General features: G+C 41.2%; 1 gene segment (V, D, J or C); it reads right to left on the bottom strand.

The window, feature by feature from the left end:
• Nucleotides 1-2,308: 2,308 nt before the first annotated feature.
• Nucleotides 2,309-14,223, bottom strand: LOC133114787 (Ig kappa-b4 chain C region-like). The segment is given in 3 exon segments: nt 2,309-2,898; nt 12,106-12,170; nt 14,135-14,223. Coding segments are annotated over 3 exon segments (471 nt in total).
• Nucleotides 14,224-14,744: the final 521 nt, after the last annotated feature.

Raw genomic sequence — 14,744 nt, 5'->3', positions numbered from 1 at the left:
AAACTCCCAGAGGTGCAGTGAGTGGGCTTTCAAGTAGATTACTTTCAGAGGATTTGAGTTCAATACATACATCAGCATCGATGTCATTATAGATGCAAGTGACTCTCAGCTTTTCTGGACTTCAGATTTTTCTGTGATATAATTTCTCACTTTGACCCGATCATCCTTTTTGTAAGAATGCTCATGGTATTACTGTATTATACACACCAGGCAATACAAAGCATTTTCCTTATTTTTTTTCCAAGCATAAAAGAATAAAACAAAATTATGTTCCCCCTTATTCAGATACTTTAATTTCGGGATTTTTAAAGGGACATGCACATACATCCATTATATTCCAGGCATGATTCAGTGATGGATTGTTATAGCCAGAAAATGTTTGAGTTGAATGAACAAATGTGGCAATGTGTACCTTCTTATGTATGACCCTGAGAAGCCCGACGCAGACCAAGGGATATTCCAAAACAAAGTTTATTACAGTCGAAGTCCAAAGCCAAGATCACAAGACAACCGAGCCAAAACGAGATGCAAAAGGAAAGTCGAAAAAACAAGCAGGGGTCAAAAATTCAGGAAATCAGAAGGAGAAGGTACATACGGGGTAGTCAAAAATCATTGTCGAAAAGGCAGAACCAAAAGTCAAAACCAAATAAACAGACGTACAGACGTGGGAGAAAGGTGGATCAGTTGATTAGACTAAGCAGGAGACAATCCTCCCCTGGAGCAATGCAGGGATAACGTTAGTGAGTTAGTTATGTGATTCCATCTAAACTACCAAATTTAAGTGACTGTTAGTTTGTTAGTTAGACAGACAGTGAGTGTATTAATATGATTAGTACTGTACAATATCTAAATTAGTAGTAGTTAGTAAGAATCGTGCTTTACATTGACTAGCAAGAGAAGCCGGAAGTAAGGAATGCGAGCCTGGAAAAAATGTTGAAAACCCAGAGACTACCCAAGCCACCCAAATAGTGAAGCACACAGAGAGGGGAGTGATGCGGGCTCAGAAACATTCAGACACAGACATCACAGGGGGTCACGAATGCAATAACTGTAATGGAAACAATAACCAGATATGAATGATAATAATGGAATAAACACGAAAACAGACAGAACTCAGGAACATTACATACCTTGAATTTTCTAAAAGGGGATATTTACACAAACAGACATCTGTTATTCACACAGGATTGAAATGAAAATCAGTAAAGCACCCAAACTTGGATATGTCACCATGTTGAAGTGATGAAGGCATTAATGCAAATCTGTTCACTTCATTGTTTTAATTTTAATGAATGCCCTCAGTGCTGACATTGATGTATCAGAGGTAAGAGAATGAACAAAACCCAACCTCCAGACATGAAATCTCTAATCCGAGACTGATGCTAAAGCATGTGTGAGGTACAGCCCCCTCCCTTTCTCACCTCACTACAGAAATGAGCCCTCCTCCTCCTCATGTGCAAACAGCTGTCTCAGGGCTGGGTATTTTGGGCTGAGAAACTGTGAGCAGTGGGGGTGAAACTCAGATTAGCATGTGCAGGGCGGGGCAGGCTGGTTCTGCTGTCCCTCAGTGGGACTGACTCAATCTCAGAATAGAGCAGCACTGTGGCCAGGTGTCTGGGCCGTCCCCAGGGGGTTAGTGTGAGCTGAGCACACATCCTGCTGTACAGAAGTGCTCTGAGCACGCTGCACACATCACTGCTCCTCTCAGCAGGCCTCCAGAGCTGGGGTATTTCTTATAGATCATGTGCTATTATCATTTTATTTGGACAAAGCAATCCATGTAATTATTACAGTATTTTCAAAGAAAAGAACACCCAGCATGCATTTCTGTGTGGTTTCTCCAGACACTTATGTCAGCAACACTCTATATATCTGGGAATTAATATGAATGAATGAATGGGTGAATGATACAAAAATGTATATTCTTTGACAATTTACTTAAAGCTATCAATCATTATCATCTCATATTCATTTTTGAGTGTTTTGTAAAAAAAATTTCAGTGGCAAGAATATAATTATGATTTAACCTCCGAAGACCTGGCGTACACATGCGTGGACTCCATATTTTGGGCTGTACAACCATAATACTTAATTCTTAAGTATATATGTGAACAAAACTACATCATGTCAAAAGATGATGCTTAGTTTTTATACTTATCAGGTCCCAATAAGCCCAAATAGCAAAGAGAAATTAAAAATGCCTACCAAAAAAGAGTGCGGGTCTTAGGAGGTTAATCAGAGAAAGGGAACCCCCAAAACCACAGGATCATCAGAAGCACAAACCTCCATTTTTATAGAGACACAGTAGTTCTTCAAAGAATCTTAATTATGTCAATGAAATTGATCTAACAGCTATTCTCAAAACCACACAAACACAAATAAGAGCACACGTGTGCATATTTGTTTTAATGAACACAAGCAGAGCACATGTGAGATATTAGCACTGGAAGCTCAGGCTGGAGGAAGGATTCACACACAGGCTCAGCTCAGTGTGACAGCAGTAAGGAGCAGAGAGGCTGAGGGCAGAACAGGGTAAAAACAGTGTGATCAGAGTGTGTGAGCTGGGCCTCCACCCGGCCTACTAAGAACAGTGGGCTCTCCTCAGTGTGTGAGGGGGGGCAGACTGGGAGCCCTTTGTGGCCTCACAGGTCAGTGACGCCGCCTTCATCCAGTCTCCCGCACTGAGAGTCAGCGAGCTGCTCCAGCTGTACAGGCCGTCATTCCCCAGGACCCCCACACTCCCGGCCACGCCCGAGCTCCAGCTGGCGTCGTCCACTTTCCAGCGCAGAGTCCAGTCTGAGGGGAAGCCCTTGTTGGCCAGACACACCAGTGTGGCCTTTCCCTGCTCCAGCTCCACACGGGAGGGGGTCAGGACTGTGAGGGTGGGAACTGTGTCACCTGGGAGACACAGAGAGACATGAGCTCAGAGAGTGGACACAGCTCCAACTGTCTGATATTTCATTGCCATATCTGTATAATTTATACTTTATGCTTACAACATAATGTATTAATAGATAATAGTATTATGCTCTGAAAAACTTCAGAATAAGGTTTCTTTAGAGTCCCTCTCATTTACAAAATAAATACGCATTAAATACGAAAACAATACAAAAAAATGTTTTCAAAGGATTAACAAATTCACCAAAAGTATTCACATTTCTCGTTTTTTTATGATTCAAACCACAGGTGTAGAGTAGCTACGGAATGTTATGACATGAGCCTGGGACTACAGAACAGGAATGTGTAATAGACGAGTTATTCATATAATAATGCGGTCAAATATTACGATAATATGATTATAAAATAACGAATTATATCAGCAAACCAACCATAACTTGTATCAAGTGTATGATCCTGTTTCATTTTAAAGTAGCCTATGGAACAGTGGAGGCTGGTGACTTCCAGAATTGAGGAGGCCATTTTTTTCCGCTTGCTCACTTCACTCGCGATGGAATGTTCCCTGTTCTCTTATCTGTCTTTGTGCTGGCCAAAGGCATACTATTTGGAGTGTAAGCTACAGTCAGAAAGTTCTGGCTGATGAAATTCATTGTGCAGAGCTTAGCCTTGTGCCTTCCTGAAGAAATGACATTGCTGTAAGTCTATGAGCCTGCCTGATAATTAAGCTGAGAAATGACATTTGGATGTAATATAAATGCCAAGTGAACATGTGTAAAAGGCAGGAATTTTAATTATGTAGTTAAAAACAATTTTGTTTAGCTTACATTTTTCATTCTTCTACAGCTTCAACATGTAATCACCAATTTAATCAAGTTTAGCATATAAAAAAGATAAGATAACACTTTCTTTATCATATGTAGTTTTATTCAATATATTTAATATAAAATATGTAAAAATATGGTTCCAGTTGGCTTTATCTAACGTTAACGTTATCCACTAGAGGGCAGCACTCTATTCGTATTTAGAGTGAATTTCCTCACAGAGCAACAATTCAGTAATTTGATATGGAAGATTATTAAATTGACTTGTAATAAAACGAAATGGACTACATTAAAAATAAAACTGTTCAATAAATCCCAAATGGTGTCTAACATGACCTATTGAATGTCATTCTCACTCCCTAGTATCTGGAATCTGCATATCTCCAGCCCAAGATCTCAAATTGCGCCAGAATCTCGCCGACTTCCGAGGTCGTTTTAAGCAAAAGTGGCCAAAAACTTCATAAACTTCAGGGATGATAGCCAGGGGTGTTCTCTAAATTTCCTGAAAAGCACAAGTTGATAGGACACTCGTAGCCACTATGGCGAGTGTTTGTTTGACTGAAGTGACTGGCGAATTCTCAAAATGGCTTCTGTGTTGAATAGGAAAGGAAAGGATAGTTGATTCCAAATGAACCAGTAGCATGTGATTGGACGAACAAAATGTCAATCTTTCAGCCCTGGACACAATGCATGGTGAGGCCAGGCCTCCGTTGCCCACCCATTTTCAGTGATCTGGCCAATCACATATTGGCATGAAAAAAAATGCATTACATTGACTTCTATGAGAAGCTAATTTCCTAGGGGAGGCCTGGCCTCCCTTAATACAAACTGATAGGGAAATCTGGCCTGTTGCTTTACAATTGCAATATTGGGTTTTAGCCATGGGAAAATTTAGATTTATGAACAAAACTAAAATAATATGAATATAAAAAATAAAAAATATGTTTTTTGTTAAAATAAATAAATAAAATAAATATATTTATTGTTTTTTTTAAATCTCTCTCTTCTCTCAAATTATTGGGGAGGCCAGGCCTCCTCCACCTCTATGGAGGAGCCTCCACTGCTATGGAAAATGAATAACTCTTTGACTTCGGCATTTTAAGTTTTAGTAATGTGCATTTAGTATCTAAAATAGTACGGTTACGACGATGGGCTAATTCATGTATTGTACTCGATTTAATTGAATGTGCCACAAATAACATCAGGATACGCTTTGAGCCACCGAGTGAACCAAAGAAATTAATTCCTGAAGTTCATTCAGGACTGTATTCAAAATATCAATGCGACAGTTTGAATTTCGTGGACGAGTTCAACATTTTTTAAATAATTGCCGATGTTCTACTATTCATGTTTTCTGTTGACTCACGCATCAGGAAGATAAACATTGTCATTTCCCACATCTAACGTCGGAACAGTAAAGTAGCCTATATTTAAAAAATACAGCAAAAACATAGATATGGACAAAGTCTATCCGAAAGAGAGATTACTTATTTCCAATCGACAGTTTTATTCCGCCACCCGAAGTACAGAATCAATCGCCAGCCGCACAAAAACCTCTCACTCAAGAGACACTGCCGTCCTATGTCCCTGAATTCTGACTTCACGCCGCTTTTCAAACGAGTCAACTAATTGTTTGTAAAACATTTCCTTTGAATTTATGGATCATACGCTAATGTATTCGATTCTACTGAGCGTTTCTGTAGGCAAGATAATTTAAACTCAATGGCTAATCTAAGGACTCCGGGTTTTAAGCTTCACGATCATTATAAAAATTTTCACTCACGACATCTAACGTCGGAAAATGAGAAAATTTTGAAAAAGAAAGCAAAAACATCGATATGGATGTATCTCAAAGAGAAATTACTTGCGTCCAACCGCCACCGAAAGTGCGCCACAGTGATACAGACTCATTCACCGGCCGTACAAAAACCTCTCACTCAAGACACACAGCCGTCCTGTGCCTTTTTCATTCTGACTTCACGCAGATTTTGATTCAACCATTTATAATGTGTAACAGCACACCATTAGGCATATCCTACTTAAATGTATCTTACTCTCTTGAGATTTTCAAATTCATGTTAGTTTTCTGTCTATTGTAACGACTGACTCGGTTGTAATAAGATAAAAATATACAATGCTAGGAATTCGCAAAACCTTTCATTAAAATTAATGTAGCCAATAACAACTGATCGAATTTCCAACTATTTTTGCGGAAAATTGAAGTGAAGGGGTTGCAGGTGAGAACAGACCAGCAGTTTCGTGGGGTTCACAGAGGGTCAGCATCTGTGGGGAAGGTCACACACCCTCAGTGCAGCAGTCCCACATTGAGGGCCCCAGGCTGTGGGCAGTGGCCCTTTTATCTGGCGGTGTGGAGCCTCTAGGTGCTGCTGAAGTCACTCCTGGTGTTGAGTAACTGGTGTAATCACAGAGCTCTGTCTGGGCTGCTCTCAGGTGTTGAGTAACTGGTGAAATCACAGAGCTCTGTCTGGGCTGCTCCCAGGTGTTGAGTAACTGGTGTAATCACAGAGCTCGGTCTGAGCTGCTCCCAGGTGTTGAGTAACTGGTGTAATCACAGAGCTCAGTCTGGGCTGCTCCACTCTGGCCTGTGTGTGCTGTCCATGGTGCTGCAGACATTGGGAATTGAGAGAGAGAGAGAGAGAGAGAGAGAGAGAGAGAATTGAAGTGAAGGGGTTGCAGGTGAGAACAGACCAGCAGTTTCGTGGGGTTCACAGAGGGTCAGCATCTGTGGGGAAGGTCACACACCCTCAGTGCAGCAGTCCCACATTGAGGGCCCCAGGCTGTGGGCAGTGGCCCTTTCATCTGGCGGTGTGGAGCCTCTAGGTGCTGCTGAAGAAACTCCAGGTGTTGAGTTACTGGTGTAATCACAGAGAGAGAGAGAGAGAGAGAGAGAGAGAGAGAGAGAGAGAGAGAGAGAGAGAGAGAGAGAGAGAGAGAGAGAGAGAGAGAGAGAGAGAGAGAGAGAGAGAGATCTGGGCGGGGCATCCAGTCTCTGCAGCACACTCAGTTAAAGCAGCAGTGAATAGTGCACGTGTCCCAGCCCTCTATAGACCCCCTGCTGTTCACACATCAGAGCTCCTCTAACTGTGTGTGACAGGATTTGTATAGAGGAAGGGGCTTTGCATACCTGTCCTGCCTCACTGCTCCACACACTTTAAGACCCCCAGTACTGATCAGTGACTGTCCAGTCCTTTCACAGACATTGACACAGGCAGCATTATTATGATGTCAGTCTTTCTACTGCTGCTGATGCTGGGGCTCTTTGCTCAGGGTGAGAAAGATTCAAACATTTTAACTTGGGATTTTGGTTCTATTTTAAATATTATTTGCTTACTTTTCACACTACAACTCTTTTCATAACAGTGCATTTTTATCAATAAAAATGTATGAGAATATTACACAGTGTTTGATAATATTAATGTGCATTGAAATCCATTTCTTTGTTTTTATTTTCAGAATCAATGGCAGATATAGTTGTGACTCAGTCTCCATCAGCTCAGGCTGTTCAGCAGGGAGACACTGTCTCTATCAGCTGTACAGTCAGGCAGAGTGTTTTCTACCACTCAAGCCTTGGCCACTATCTCCACTGGTACCTGCAGAAACCTGGTCAGGCTCCTAAACTTCTGATATATCTCGCCACAACTCGCCAGTCTGGGATTCCTGATCGTTTCAGTGGGAGTGGATCTGGGACTCAGTTTACACTGAAAATCACCGGAGTCCAGGCTGAAGATGCAGGAGATTATTACTGTCAGAGTGCACATCACATCAGTGGTAGCTGGGTGTTCACACAGTGATACAGAGCCGTACAAAAACCTCCCTCAGCCAGACTGCACAGAGACTGCACTGCTGCAGCTGGGACCTACTGCAGGTACTGAGGGGGGAGGCACTGATCTGTAACACTGAGGGGCTCTGCTCTAAAACACTGAACTACTTTGTGCAATAATAACTCTCATATTCTCAAATCCGTTTTTATTTTATAAGCAAAAACATTTAATTGAAGAACACCCCTCAGTCAAAGGAATTGGTCAGAATCAGTTTTCTTCATCTTTTCTAAAACCAAAAAATTGAACAGGGACTCTATCACCACTTTGTACCCAAAAGGAAAAGATGCACTGATTGAAGAAATTACTGAAATTGTAAATTACGATCATCGTACCAGAGATGGGGTCTTAGACTAAACATACAAGTGAAATATGTTGAATGTACTGTGTTTGTACATATTAGAGGTTTGACCAGGGCTAAATAATAATTTTGCTGGTTTCTTTCACGTCGATCAACATTACATGAATACTGATGAGGAGATCTCGATGCATTCGGGGATAATCCATTCTCTGTAATCGCGCAGCATCTTTGGAAATTATTGCAAATAATCAATTAGATAAAACCTCTGAGGCATTAGAGAGATCATTAAAAAATGTAATCAGAGTTCAGGGCCTAAGATTTGGGGGGGTGGGGGGTGGGGGCAGGTTGGTGAGGTTACTGGTTGCAGAGAAATGTCTCAGTTCAGCAGTGAATCATAGAAATGTTTATCAGTGTAAGTGCAGCTGAGGCCAGATCTGATCTCCACTGATAAAGAACACAGGGAGGGAGGAATGCTCTCCCACCCCCAGCAGTGTTCCTCCTGTTCTTTCCCAAACTCCACATTCAGCTCCATGAGCTCCACTAACCGCACTTTCACCCTTGGTCGTGGAAAAACACTGATACCCCAAAATATATTTCTATCTTTCTTTATCTTAGATTTTGGGGTCAGGGAAAGCATTGTTCTTTGTTGTAGTCATGATTTAGAAGGCACTTTTATGGTTATGGAAGACTAATTTCAGCATAATTTTCACCAAAATTGAATAAGTAATGCAGGATTGACCTGTCCCCCAAATCCTCCAGAATTCAGTGTTGTTTGTCTGTCTGCTTCCAGAGCTCTCTCTCTATACACCACACAAGCTGCCATTACACTCTCCCACCACAGGAGAGAGACAGAGAGCTACTGTTGCTCCTGATGTAGATGCACTACAGTATAATCAGAGAGAGGAAACTACAGTCTGGTGTTAAACTCAGACCTGGCCAGTGCTGACTGTTTGAAGCAGCCCCACAAGGGAACGCAGAATTGGCCACAGAACCAATCAGTGGGAGGCTGTCAATCGGCCCGGTTTCCCCTGTCTTATCACACAAGAGCCTTTCTTCTGCTCACCTGCAGTCTGTCTGCAGGCTGCCTGTATTAGCTGACCAGGATGCACAGCCCTCCATCACAATGGCTCTGCATCTGAGTAAGTGAACTGCAGTGTGGGAAAAGAAGGGGCTGCTGGGAGAATGTGCTGTATGGGAGAAGCAGCTTTTCAGTGCTCTCACCAAGTGATGGAGGATCTTGCAGAAATGACATTTGTTGGTAAACATAATAAAATATAATAAATTAGGACAACAGAAATAATGCTGATGAAAATACCACAGAAAACTTTCCAATGCTGCAATGTAGAAAATATCACAGTTGCCAGAGTGATGAGTAGAAAGTGTCCTCCTACAGTTCGCTCAGTATTCCCTCTGTTAACACAAGGCTGCTCATTCTGAAAACTACATTGTCAATTGTGAAGGAAGGACCTGCTCATGGTGACAAATACACTCACCATTATCTTTCTCAACTGCACATTATTTCACATATGGATATACGTGTCTGTTGCATGTGTGATACCCCGGAATTTATCATTAATTTTGCTGAAACCTCCATCAGAACACACAACAGAAGAATTTATAAGGCATATGTTTATCCACACAACTTAGCCTTTATGCAATCAACCAGTTTGAATGACATATCTTTAAAAGTGCAATTCAATTTCAGAAGATTCAGTGATGACACAAAATTAACTTTTTCTCTTGTTAAAAATTGCTTCCCATGTGACCCAGCCCTCTATAGACCCCCTGCTCTTCACACATCAGAGCTCCTCTAACTCTGTGTGACAGGATTTGTATAGAGGAAGGGGCTTTGCATACTTGTCCTGCCTCACTGCTCCACACACTTTAAGACCCCCAGTACTGATCAGTGACTGTCCAGTCCTTTCACAGACACTGACACAGGCAGCATTATGATGATGTCAGTCTTTCTACTGTTGCTGATGCTGGGACTCGTTTTACAGGGTGAGCAAGATTTACACATTTTAACTTCGGAATTTGGTTACATCTTACATTTTATTTGCAATACAACTACTTTCACTACAGTGCCATTATTGTATTTTCAAATATGCCAGAAAATTACATTGCAATTACATTACGTTTTACAATATTATAATATATTGACCTACATTTCCATGTTTTCATTTTCAGAATCAATGGCAGATATAGTTGTGACTCAGTCTCCATCAGCTCAGACTTTTCAGCAGGGAGACACTGTCTCTATCAGCTGTACAACTAGTGAGAGTGTTTACTTGTCTTCTAATGGCAAGGACTACCTCCACTGGTACCTGCAGAAACCTGGTCAGGCTCCAAAACTTCTGATTTATCTTTCCACAACTCGCCAGTCTGGGATTCCTGATCGTTTCATTGGGAGTGGATCTGGGACTCAGTTTACACTGAAAATCACTGGAGTCCAGGCTGAAGATGCAGGAGATTATTACTGTCAGCAGGGATATAGCACTCCGCTCACACAGTGTTACAGAGCCGTACAAAAACCTCCCTCAGTCAGACTGCACAGAGACTGCACTGCTGCAGCTGGGACCGACTGCAGGTGCTGAGGGGGGAGGCACTGATCTGGGACCGCAATACTGCCAGCAGGGCTGTAGGGGGCGACAATAAGCAACAGCCCTGAATACACACCTCTCTGTGCTGAAGAGGAGCTGCTCTGTGTCACATACAAATTCCTTTCCAAAAGTAACGTCCAACGCCAGCCACACACTTCTATTCACACTGCAGGCACAAGCTGCACATGCTCAGAACAGGGGCAGAGAGCACGCCACAGGCACCCAGACGGCCAACAGGGGGCGCTCCTGCAATGAACGCTGCTATCCCTGCTGGCTGAATCCCTCCCATAAACCCCTTGGGTGACGTAAAGGCAATGTGGACTGACCCTGCAGGGGTGCCAGTCACCGTCAATCTGAGACTATGGTGCTCACTCACTTACCACGAGTAGAGATTTTACCGAGTGATCTACCCAGCAGCCTAGTTCAGTCTCAAGACTCTTTAGAACTTGGACTTCCATCATCCTTATCTCTACTGCATCTCTATGTGCTTTCATGTGGACATAAAGACTATTCAAGTACAGTATAATTCATTGACATCTTAATTTAGATTGTGATCGCCTCTCCTCTCTATTACACCTCTCTGCTTGCACATAGGGGGCGACATGACTCAGACAGTAAGAGCAGTCGTCTGACAGTCGGAGGGTTGCCGGCTCGATCCCCAGCCTGGGCTGTGTCGAAGTGTCCCCGAGCAAGACACCCAACCCGCAAATGCTCCTGACGAGCTGGTCGGCGCTTTGCATGGCATAACACTTTAATGTCCAACATCTAACGTCAGTGGATTAAAAAATACAGCAAAAATGTCGATACGGACGTCTCTGAAAGATTACTTACTTCCAATTGACAGTTTTGTTCCGCCACCGAAAGTGAACCCGAGTGAACAGACTCATTCAGCAGCCGTAAAAAAACTCTTGCTCAAAAGACAGCGCCGTCCTCTGCCTTTTCAAGTGCATTCTAACTTAACGTCGCTTTTCAAACGAGTCAACAATTTGCTTGAAAAATGTGTAACATTTTCTTCGATTTTATGCATCATACGCAAATGTATTCTACTCTACTGAGCGTTTCTGTGGGCAAGATTAAACATCTTTGAAATCAATGGCTAATCTTACTAGGATTCCTGTTATTTAAGAATCGAGAGGATTATTAAAATTTTCATTCATGACATCTAACATCGTAAAACGACAATATATTGAAATAGAAAATACAAACATCGATATGGATCGATCTGAAATAGAAATTACTTACGTCCGCCACCAGTTTTGTTCCGCCACCGAAAGTGCGCCACAGTGATACGGACTCATTCACCCGTCGTACAGAAACCTCTCACTCAAGACACACAGCCGTCCTGTGCCTTTTTCATTTCTTCACGCAGATTTCAAGTCAACCATTTATCATGTGTAACAGCACACCCTTAGCTTTTTATGTATGCCTATCCTACACAATTTTAGCCTACTCTCTTGAGCTTTTCAAATTCATGTTTTTTCTTCTGTCTAGCTTAACGACTGACTCGGTTGTGATAAGATAGAATGTGAAATATACAATGCCAGCCATTCCTAAAAACTTACAGGAAGATTAATGTGTAACAACTGATCGAATCTCCAACTATCTTTGCGGAATATCTTGAAAAATCTTATTGTGTAGAAACTTACTGCCGATTTCCAGTTTGGCCCCGCCACCCGAAAGTCCACCACAGTGATTGAGTGTGATTAACTTGCTGTACAAAAACCAGCCTGTTGTACAGACGGTCGATCCGTCTACAACAGTCCCCTACAGGAGAATTTTGAAACGACCATTACGATGATATTCAGAAAGCTGATCAAGAAGTTGATACGGTGTTCTCCTCGTTAATTTAATTGAATTTTTCCTCATTTGAATCATTCATTTTAAATACATTTAAACTCACATTCTGTTTAAAATGTCCATAGACCCAGAAGAAATGATAAATGATGTGATTGTCACAGGGGCAGTTGTGCGAGATGAGCAGATAAAGATAAATGTCAGTAAAGACATGATAACAGCACACACTATGAGGAGAGCGTATGATTTTCTGCACTATTCTGGATTGAGAGATAATTGTTTCCCTCAAGGCTCATCTGAAGTAACTGTATTCATTCCTGATGTAGGACTTATAATATGATTTGTCATCCCAAACTAGAACAAATGTGGAAAATTGATAGATTGGTTTTTAAGAAGTCCGAACATAAGAGACTGTTGTCCTTTATGTAATAACACAGTAATAAGCTAAATTAAACAATAGTTCTCCAGTCAGCCCAGTTTTTCACTGTGATGTTCACTGAATCCACGACTCTGTTCTTCCAATCCCAATTTCTGGCTAATTATTTATGACAATGATACTAACTAATAATGCCTAATAGCATTAAAACCTTTCAAAAACAGTAACAAAACACATGTTATACAGTGTAGTGCTGCCACTTTGTGGTAACAGAGAGGCAGGAGAGAAAAGGCAACAGCAGAGCTAAAATTGGGCTAATTTTATAATACGCTATTTTATATGCGTATTTGATGAACTGAAAATCAATAGAGAGCCGCAGACTTTCAGGCCAATCCTTTAAATGGAAATGGAATAAAAACATTTAAAATGCCTTTGCCTCATAATCAATCTCTGGGCAAAATACATAAGTTGCTCTGATGCAGTACTCTATTTCGTTTCTCAATGAATTAATTGTTTCTTTTTTCTCTGTACTCCAGAACATTACTTTTTTTTACGAAACAATGATTTGATTTGATTTGATTTGATTTGAAGGCAACTACATCCATATTGAGCGATCTATGTAGGAATGGCATCCCTTCTTATTCCCAGTAACTTCTATTAATTGGACCAAAAGTATTTGGACAGTTGGCCTCTCTGGTCAGGCATGTTCAGTCACATCCTGAGTGCAGGTATCAGAAAGCTGTCAGTTTCTAATCATGATTCTACACTTTTGAATGTACCCCTACCCCTATAAAATTAGGCCTAGATATTACAAGTTCACTGATTCATGAATAGGAAATAATAAGTAGAATAAGTAGAATAAATAGGATTTAAAAGGTTAAAAACTTTGCAGAGGTTTAATATTGCATATTGTGCAATTGTCATAGGATTTCATGGTTAAGTTCATGTATTGTGTTAATTACATGATGTATAACAAATGTATTTTGTTTTCCAAAATACTATGTTCACAATGCTGTACATATTGTAAATATGTTTTATTTTCAAAAGATTCAACTGTAAAGTTTTGCTTTTTGTTTATTGTCATTAGCCAATGACAAGTTGAAGGTCAGGGGTGAGGGGGAAGTGGAAAAAACGAGAGAGAGACGTTGGAGAGTAGAGGAGGGAAGAATAAAAAAGATCGCGAGGAATGTGTTGCTAAGCTGTTGTTTTGAAAAGTTAACAGTGGGAATACGTAGTCCACCTATTTCCAAAGCGTTTGAGTGTAATAACGTGAGTACACAACCCGTGTACTCTACGAGTTGTTCTATTCGACGGACGAACTGTTTAGAACAATTTATTCCGAAGAGGAGTTCCACGTGCCTAGCTTCGCCTACGGTGAGATAGCTAGCTGTTCTGGATTGCTCACGGACTGTGTGTTCGCCAACCCGGAGAGCTCGACAAGTCTGCGTAAACCAGAGGAGATAGCAACACAAGCGATTTCTGTGAATCCAACCAAATAAACATACTTTCCGGAGAGGAGCTTCGCGTGCGCTGCCTGTTCCAGGAACTGTGAGTTGTCGTTGTCCGCTAGCTCAGAGTGAAGCGGAGCCGCCATTTGGTGTGCTACACCGCACACAAGCTACGCGCCAGGCCTGCAACAACCACTTTGAATTGGGGTATTTTAGTTATACTGCCGGCTATAGGGTATTTCATGTCATTGAGGTATTTCATTTCATTGAGGCTTAGCGCCCGGTATCGGTTTGTTTTTGATACTTGAATGTGCATTGCAAACTAGTTTGTTAAGCGTGATTGAAAACTAAATTGAATGAATACTGTACTAAAGGAATTATATTGTGTACATAAGTAAATAGTTCATTACTTTACAAACATGTCAGTGCCTGTGAATGGTTATTTGCAGTTAAGCTTGGGAACATAGAGCTATAGTTTCTTTAGAGTGAGCCATTTAGTAGCCTACACTACACTATAAGTTAAAATGCAAATGAAGTTGAAAGCTAATAATTTAAACGTGAATAAATACCTTGTAGTCATAACAGTCTTGCTATACACTAATTAATACACAGTGAAAAGACAAAATATACACACACTTATTGTTAGAGATAACACTTTGGTTAAAGA

The sequence above is a fragment of the Conger conger genome, chromosome 2 (genome assembly GCF_963514075.1).
Source record: "Conger conger chromosome 2, fConCon1.1, whole genome shotgun sequence".
In the NCBI taxonomy this organism is placed as follows: domain Eukaryota; kingdom Metazoa; phylum Chordata; class Actinopteri; order Anguilliformes; family Congridae; genus Conger; species Conger conger.
Note: the sequence above shows the minus strand (reverse complement) of the source record. Positions and strands in the feature narration are given on the sequence as shown.